This window comes from Martes martes, assembly GCF_963455335.1.
Source record: "Martes martes genome assembly, chromosome: 7".
Classification (NCBI taxonomy): Eukaryota; Metazoa; Chordata; class Mammalia; order Carnivora; family Mustelidae; genus Martes; species Martes martes.
The window spans coordinates 73,660,346-73,668,692 of record NC_137894.1 but is presented as its reverse complement, the minus strand read 5'-3'; the positions used below and the strand labels follow the sequence as shown (position 1 = coordinate 73,668,692).

The following is an 8,347-nucleotide window of genomic DNA, read 5'->3' as shown; positions in this document are numbered from 1 at the left end:
AAAAAAAAGAGGCTCAGATTACTGCAACTCAGGGCCCTACTACTCACGGATGTGACATCTTTTTTTTTTTTTTTTTTTTTTCGGATGTGACATATTTAACCACCCCACCCATAGTCTGTGGTTCCTATTCTCTGCTGGTGTGGTCAAAAGCTACCAGTGCTGATGTGGTGACTGATAAATTATTTCACTCAGGCCTGGACTTGATCAGACAGCGATAGGAGGCACTCAGACAGAGCCTTATGTGATAAAGACTACAACACCAGAGAGGAACACAGTGGTTAGAGGACTAGGAGGAAGTACTGCAGCTCCAACCTGGGCAGCCTTCCTGGGAAAATGCAGCTGCTCCTACTCCTTGTGGCCTTTCTTCTGGCTCCCAAGGTTGAGGCAGGTGAGTGACTGTCCCCCCACCCCCTCAACAGAGGCCCAGCCCCACCCAACTGTGGCACAGCCCTGCTCAGATGCTCCACTCAGGCACATCCTGGTCCTGCTGAGTTTTGATCCCACATCAGATCTGCCAACGTCCCTCCAAGATGGGCAAATCTGAAGCAGGATAAACACTCAGCATGAATAACAGGGCAGAAGTCTATTCCCTGGAGGGCAGGAGGGTGGGGAGCTGTAGGTCCTACCCTTGTCATCTGGAAATTGGGTTCTTAAACAAAGGCATCTAGAAGAGTTGGAAGGTAGGAATGAGAAATAATTAATCCCCCAGGAACAGGCAGTTTGGAGAAAGGGGCTGGCTTCTGTAATCAAAGCTAGGCCCACTAACTTTCTTTTTTGTTTTGTTTTGTTTTGTTTTGTTTTTTGAGAGAGAGAGCATGTTCATGGGAGCGAGGGGCAGAGGAGAGAGAAACTTATTCAGACTCCACGCTGAGCACAGGGCCCCATATGGGCCTTGATGTCACCACCCTGAGATGGTGACCTGAGCTGAAACCAAGGATCCAAACCAAGAGTCCTTTGCTTAAGTAGGCCCACTAACTTTCTAACTCAATGTCTTAAAATCTATCCTCAATCTCCACCCAGTTCTCTAAGTTTTGTCATTCTTATGCTGCCCAAGGAAGGAGCCAAGGACCCAGCTGGTCTCAGCGGTGGTGGCATCCTGGTCCCCTTAATACTTAGGTTTGGTAATTTTTCAGCCACAGTGGGTACAATGGCTTTGGCAGGCCCCATATTTACTGGTACTCAGAACCACAACCAGTGCTCCCTCAGAGGCTGTTTGGGAGCCATTCCTTCATGCAGCTAAGACACTTCCTGGGCAGCTAATATGTGTCAGGCTCTCATGAAGATCAAACACAACTCAAAACATAAACAAGAGCATTTTGGGTTCATGTTCCAAACATTACAAATAAGGAGTAGCTCAGTAAAGTCTGAGAAACAAAAGGGGATAGTGGACCCAGATATCAGGGAAAGGATTTCCTGGGATTTGTGGGGACTTTACTGTTTCTTCCAAATGCAAATTCCATCTGCCACCATATGTATCCACTGCCGGAATTAAGAAACAAGGACTGCTCTTCTCTTTGTTAGAGGGAGCATCTGAGTCTTGTGGGTCATTTGGTAAGTCAGGAATGTTGCCCAAGGAACCCTTCTTGGTTGCTGCTGCCTACTACAGACCCTACTCTCTGCCACCCCAACTCCTTCCCACCTGCTTCAGTTCATCCTCATCTCTCCTTCTCCAGCCTTTGGCTCCATGAGCACAGCGGGCAGGGTAAACGCTTTCTTTTAGGGAAAATAATCGGAGGCCATGAAGCCAAACCTCATTCTCATCTGTTCATGGCATTTCTCCAGATTCAGAATCCAAATAAAACCTGTGGGGGGTTCCTGGTACATGAGGACTTTGTGCCAACAGCAGCTCACTGCAAGGGGAGGTAAGAAGCAGCGCCTGGAAGCCCACCCTTCTGTTAACTCCATATAAGGATCCCTCTTCCAAGAACTGCCACCCAGCCTAGGCTGTCAAGAAGCAGGGGGTTCACAGATGCTCAGCCCTGGGGCCCCATCCCCTATAATTCCTCTCCATCCCAGTCTTGCCCTGCCCTGAGCTGTCCCGTTTCATCCATGGCCTTTGGGCTGTACCTCCTGTGACCCCCCACCTCCCACTCACTCTCTGTGCAGCTCCATCAGGGTCATCCTGGGGGCCCACAATATCAAGGAGCAGGAGAGGACCCAGCAGGTCATTCCAGTGAGAAAAACCATCCGCCACCCAGACTATAATCCTAAATATATCTTCAAGGACATCATGTTACTGCAGGTAGGGCCCTTGGTCCACTGGTACTTGCACACTCTATTCCTGAGGATTTTGCATCCCCTGTGATGTCATTCCTGTTCCTCATTCCCAGTATGACATTTTTACTTGTCCTGGGGCTATGAGGAGGGCCGCCCCATGACTGTCCCTGGAGTCTTTGTGAGCCATTGGTAGATTAGAATTCCTTTCCTCTGCATTCAGCTGGAAAAGAAGGCCCACCTGACTGCCCACATTAGCCCCCTCAGGCTGCCCAAGAGGAGTGCACAGGTGTGGCCAGGGATGGTGTGCAATGTGGCTGGCTGGGGACGCCTCAGCGTGAACAGCACCTCTGGGGCCTGGAAACTGCATGAGGTAGAGCTTGAAGTCCAGAGGAACAAGCAATGCATCTCATGCTATAAAAAACTCTACAACGGCACAATCCAGATGTGTGTGGGGAACCCGAAAAAGAAGAAGTCTTCTTTTAAGGTGAGATCCCCAGCAATATCCATGCCCAGCCTGGGACAGCCAAGTTTTGAGGAGAAGGGACAGTGAGAACTAGCCTTATTTCTATGTCCTCAGCCTTTCTATCCAATCCAGTCTCTGGTCCTATCTCCCGGGGCGGGGGGGGGGACAGGGGGGTGGTGAGAGATAGTCCCACAGCTACTTATGGGCAGAGGCTTTCTGAGGGAGAAAAGGGAGGGGAGTATCGGGATCAGGCTGGAGCCCGAGGACCAAGGGAGGCCACAAGGCCTCCCCTGGCCCTGATCTCACCCACAGTCCCCTAACAGAAACCACCTACCTCCAGGGGTGGCAGGAAGGACAGGACCGAGAGAAAGCCCAACTCAGTCCTTCCTCCCTCTCCCTACAGGGAGACTCCGGGGGCCCCCTCGTGTGTAACAATGTGGCCCAGGGCATTGTCTCCTTTGGAAAAGCAGATGGGGAACCTCCACGTGTCTACACTAGGATCTCAAGCTTTTTGCACTGGATAGAAAGAACAATTAGATGCTTCAGCCTGCAGGGACAAGACTGAGATGTCCCCAGGATCAATCTGTCCATCTTCTCTGGGGCAGAGGCCAGAACTGCACTGGGAAAGGGGGTGGAGAGGAGGTTGCCAAGGCTTCATAAACTTCCATCTCTTGAGTGGAAATTAGATCCTCTTCTTTTATTCACCATAACATTTGTTAGTTACCTACTGCGTGTCCAGCCACCATCTGTTCACATTTTTCTAGAATAAAAAGTCATGTTGCTTTGGTACCCAGCTCCTTCCAAATACACCTCCCAGCACCACCTCCCCCTGCCAGGCTGAATGTAAGCTCCAACAGGAAAAAGGAGACACTGCCCCAAGAAAAATGACCCTCTCCTAGAGGATGCTCTTATCTCATCCATATTGCCTTCCTACCTTATCCCACACCTACACCCCCACCCCATCCTACCCCAATATGGCAACATAAAGGAATCCACATCTGGAAGGACCACCTAAGAAGCTCTGGGATAGGGGGCCACTTCATCCTAATAGAAATGGGTGGGAAGATTCTGGAAAGCTGTAACTCACCCCATGCAGCACTCCCTCCCCCAATCATAGTGGCAGCTTGGGAGCTTGGAAGAGTTTCAGGAGGGCCTTTCAGTACTCCCAAGCCTAGCCCAAGTGCCAGTCACAGCCTTGCTGTGGTCCCAGAGTCCAGCACAGCATCTGGTGTCCTGACGCCCATCTTCCCACAGTCCCAAACAACATTGAAAGTAGTCTTCCATCTTGGTCTGATCCAGCCTCTTCCCACCCCATGCTCTTTCTGTTGTGTGTGTGTGTGTGTGTGTGTGTGTGTGTGTTCATTACAATAAAAAGTTGTGTTTAAAAGATATCTTATGGTTTCAAAGGTGTCCTATAGCCTATAGTTAATTGAGTAAATTTTTTCTTCCATTTTTCAACAATCTCTAAGTCTCTTCCGTAAGAATATATTCAGAAAAAATAATCTCATTTTTAAAACATCCACCTCAGAAAAGGCAGGCTGAAAAGAAAAAGCGGTTGGCTGAATGCCTGCCATTGATGAGTGTGTTTTGACTGTGGGAAAATGTACACTTACCACAGATTCTTAGTCTGCTCCAAACGACCATCGGCATCTCAAGCTCTCTGGTATCCCCGGACCTAGCTAGCTCAGTAATTATTCTTGATTTCCTCAGAAATGGAAAAAGGGCCAAGAGACGAGAAATGGAGACATTCTTGAGTCAGTCACTGAGGGACTTCTGAGGTACCAGCCCTCCTGCTGGCAGGAGCCACAGCCTTCACTTTCTTGTTCTTTCTTCTTGCTTTCACCTTATGACTCAGCAGTGGCAGTGCAAGTGTGATAGCTGCACCATTCTCACCTAACCCAAGCCAGAGAACTTCAACAAACCACCCTAAACGATGACACCCAGCCATAGAGACACAGAGGTTGAAGAGACCTAAACCAGTGAGCCACCCTTCTATCACTCCCCTAAGGGCTCTGTATCTGGAAGGAAGAAAGATCAGCAGCTCTGAGGTGGGCAGACCTTCAGGGAAGATGCAGCCTCTCCTGCTTTTGTTGGCCCTTCTTCTGCCCCTTGGGGCTGGGACAGGTGAGTGACCATACCCATTCCAGAGACCTGAGCCCATCCCACAAAACCCCCTGTACTCTTGACCCTTCTGCCCAGCATAGTCAGGGATTGTCCTCACTTTGAGTCTAGAACCTTTCTGAACTCCAGCTCCTACCCCAAACTCAGACCTACAGGTCCGATGCTAGACAGACGCTCAACAAAGATGGCCAGCAGGAAGGGTGCTCACTAAAAGGGTTAGTAGGGGTTAACCTCCTTCTTATCACTTGGAAAGTGAGTTGTTTAGAGAAAGGCATTTGGCAGAAGACATGAAGCTACAAAAGACAGGCAATTAAAAGCCCTGAATCCAAGCCAGGAAAGGTAAGCTCAGACAAACCGGCTACAGTAGTGGGAGGTGTCACTGGACCCAGCCTAAAGAACCAGTTAAATTTCTCAGTGCTCTCCACCCTCTCACTCCTGCCTGGGAGAAGGGCCCGGGTACAGTCGATCTCAGCAGCAGCTAGATGACTATACCCAAAGCTCTACCCCAGGCCTGTGGAGCCCACTGTCAGCACCACCTCCCCCTGCCTGCGCAGGGCCCTCGGCTGCTTCACTGTCTTTGGCAGTGCCCTCCCCGACTCCTGTGGCCTAGCGTTCCACCAGCACTAACTCCACCCAACCTCAGCCAAAAGCTCACTGATAGCCATTCCCTTGTGCAACCTAAAAATGTCTACTGAGACCATATGCGAGCCCCTAGAACATGAGGATTTTAGAAAATCCAACTCCACAAACTCGTGGGTAGCTTATTAGAAAATGACACCCTGGGATGTTAGCAGAGGCTCAGAAGGACCCAGGAGATTCACTGAGAAGCAAGGTATCAGGGGAGTCCTGTCCATGATCTTTTGGGACTCCATCATCTTGAAGATAGATCTTTTTTTTTTTTTTAAACGATAGACCTTTTTTTTTTTTAAGATTTTATTTATTTATTTGACAGAGAGACAGAGAGAGAGCATGAGAGGGGAGAGGGTCAGAGGGAGAAACAGACTCCCTGCTGAGCAGGGAGCCCAAGGTGGGACTCGATCCTGCGACTCCAGGATCATGCCCTGAGTCGAAGGCAGTCACTTAACCAACTGAGCCACCCAGGTGCCCCTTGAAGATAGATCTTATCTCCTCCATACATGTGTCTGAAGTGGAATGTGGAGAACAAGTAATGCTCCCTTCTCAGGTGGGTTCTGAGGCTCGAGGTTCAAGAAAGAACATCCTGTTACATGAGCCTGGGAGTACTGCCCATGCTGGGGTCCACAGGGTGCTGTAGACCCCACCCTCGATCACTACCTTCCTAAACCTTCCCTCCTGACCACAGCCACCCCAGACACTGCATCTTCCAGCCTTTTTTTTTCAGAGGAGATCATCGGGGGCCATGAGGTTAAGCCCCACTCCCGGCCCTACATGGCATTTCTTCAGTTTCTGGATAAGGGCAAAAAGAAGAGGTGTGGCAGTGTCCTCGTGCACAAGTACTTTGTTCTAACAGCTGCTCACTGCCGGGGAAGGTGAGGGGCAGCAGCCAACCTACACATCTGAGACCCCAACAGGGAGCCCTGTCCTATCCCCAGTGGTTGCAGCCCAGGGAAACACCCGGGGCTCCTGGTAACTCAAGCCCATGAGAGCTCATCAGAGGAGCCCGCTGAAAGCATGGCTGGGGGGATGAAAGCCTGAGAAGTAGGACAGGTAAGCTTTGGGGTCAGAGGGTCCAATGTGAGAGTAAGTGGCACAGCTGAGAAGACAGGGACCACACCAGGCAAAAAAAGCAGCCGTGGAGGATGGAAATATCCATTAGAGCCAAAATGCAAACTCAGTGTAATTTCATGATATTGCCTGAAGGCAAAAGAAACCTCGAAGAAGCCCTACCTTCAGTGTCGTTGAAAAAAAGAGGATCCAGGACCCATTTGTCACCTCGACTTCCCCCTTGGCTCCAGCCCTGCCTTGCCCTGGCTGCCACCTGCCCTTCACAGCCCCTGGTCTGTATCCGACGACTCCACACCCCCACACCCCACTTTGCTGTCTGTGCAGCTCCATGAGGGTCATTCTGGGGGCCCACAACATCGAGGAACAGGAGAGGACCCAGCAGGTCATCCCCGTGAAAACATCCATCCCCCACCCAGACTATAAGCAGAACTTCTCCAATGACATCATGTTACTGAAAGTAAGGAAACCTCCCTGCTGCCCTTGCTCTCCTGTGTCCACTGGGACCTGTCCCCTCCCTCCTTCCATCCTGGCTACCTGATCAGTCCCTGTGGCTCGGGGCAGAGAGAAGACAGTGCAGCCTCATCAGGGCGTCCAGACCCCAAGGCCATTTTCTAAGCTGGACTGTCTCGCCTCTTCCCATCAGCTGGAGAGAAAGGCCAAGCAGACTGCAGCCGTGAAGCCCCTCCGCCTGCCCAAGAGCAAGAACCCGGTGAGGCCTGGACAGGTGTGCAGTGTGGCCGGCTGGGGGCGGGTCTCGATGACCACCCTAGCAACCACTCTGCAGGAGGTGTCACTGGAAGTACAGAAGGATGCGGCGTGTGCATCCCTCTTCCCTCGCTATTACAGCGGGGCCACCCAGATTTGTGCAGGAGACCCGGAGGAGATGAAGACTGCCTTCAAGGTCAGGCTTCCAGCATCTACCTAGACGGGCCCCAGGAGAGAGGAACTTGGGGCAGTCTGGGGTGTGGGAGTGGCCTTATCTTCCTGCCTCAGCCTGAGAGCCCGGGCAGCAGGGTCCACAAATCCAGTCTTCAGTTTCCCCCCTAAGTGGGTCAGGACAGAGGGGAGGAAGGATCTGTCATCCAACAGCAGAATTACCCTCCCCTCCCCACACACACACATTCAAGGTTCCCTTGGGACTAGAGAGAAAAGTTTGGCCCTGGAAAGAACAGTCAGTACCAGGCTAGAACCCAAGCACTGAGAGAGGGGACAAGGCCTGCCCTGGGCCCAATCTCCCATGCGGCCCCCTAACACAGACCACCCATCCCCAGGGCAGCAGGGAGGGCAGGACCACTGGGAGGCCAGCTCAATCCTTCCTCTCTCTGCCCACAGGGGGACTCCGGGAGCCCCCTCATGTGTAACAACATGGTCCAGGGGATTTTCTCCTATGGAAAACAGAACGGGACCCCTCCAGGGGTCTTCATGAAGGTCTCCCACTTCCTGCCCTGGATAAAGAGAACAATGAAGCGCCTCTAACAGCAAGCATGAGATTGACTCCCCTCTGTGCTCCGCCATCTTTTCTGGGGCAGAGGCAAGAATCCCTTGGGACTGGGGGAGAGGGGGAGGAGGGATGGCAGGCCCACAATAAATGGATCTCTAAAACGAATATGACTGAGGTCTTACTTATTCACTGAACCACTTCGGGTACGAAGCAACACTGCCCCAGGCTGTCTTCTGTGGCCAACTCCAGGCTTTGCTGCCTCCTTTCTCCCCCCACCCCCACCCTCCCTAACCCCTATGCTGCCTAGTTTCTCATCAATTTCCCAGTAAGACCTCTTTGGTGCTTAGCTCTCTGCAAAGATGCAGCCTAAACTCTATTATAGAAGGACAAACCTCTCTCCC

General features: G+C 51.5%; 2 protein-coding genes across 2 annotated transcripts; both read left to right on the top strand.

The window, feature by feature from the left end:
- Positions 1–333: 333 nt before the first annotated feature.
- On the top strand, positions 334–3,245 carry LOC308346689 (mast cell protease 1A-like; the record flags this gene model as incomplete). The annotated part of the gene is made up of 5 exons (XM_080809737.1): positions 334–388; positions 1,721–1,862; positions 2,107–2,242; positions 2,438–2,701; positions 3,084–3,245. 5 exons carry the CDS (start codon positions 334–336, stop codon positions 3,243–3,245), a joined length of 759 nt encoding a protein of 252 aa, XP_080665863.1.
- Positions 3,246–4,637: 1,392 nt separating this feature from the next.
- LOC308345825 (granzyme H-like) lies at positions 4,638–8,103 on the top strand. The gene is made up of 5 exons (XM_080808346.1): positions 4,638–4,804; positions 6,162–6,309; positions 6,830–6,962; positions 7,149–7,406; positions 7,838–8,103. Exons 1-5 carry the CDS (start codon positions 4,750–4,752, stop codon positions 7,979–7,981), a joined length of 738 nt encoding a protein of 245 aa, XP_080664472.1. The 5' UTR covers positions 4,638–4,749; the 3' UTR covers positions 7,982–8,103.
- The last annotated feature ends 244 nt before the right edge of the window (positions 8,104–8,347 follow it).

Coding starts and splice junctions, on each gene's coding strand:
- LOC308345825 (XM_080808346.1), top strand. CDS start 4,750: ATGCAGCCTCTCCTGCTTTTGTTGGCCCTTCTTCTGCCCCTTGGGGCT. Junction 4,805..6,161: donor GCCCCTTGGGGCTGGGACAG/GTGAGTGACCAT, acceptor TTTTTTTTTCAG/AGGAGATCATCGGGGGCCAT. Junction 6,310..6,829: donor GCTGCTCACTGCCGGGGAAG/GTGAGGGGCAGC, acceptor CTGTCTGTGCAG/CTCCATGAGGGTCATTCTGG.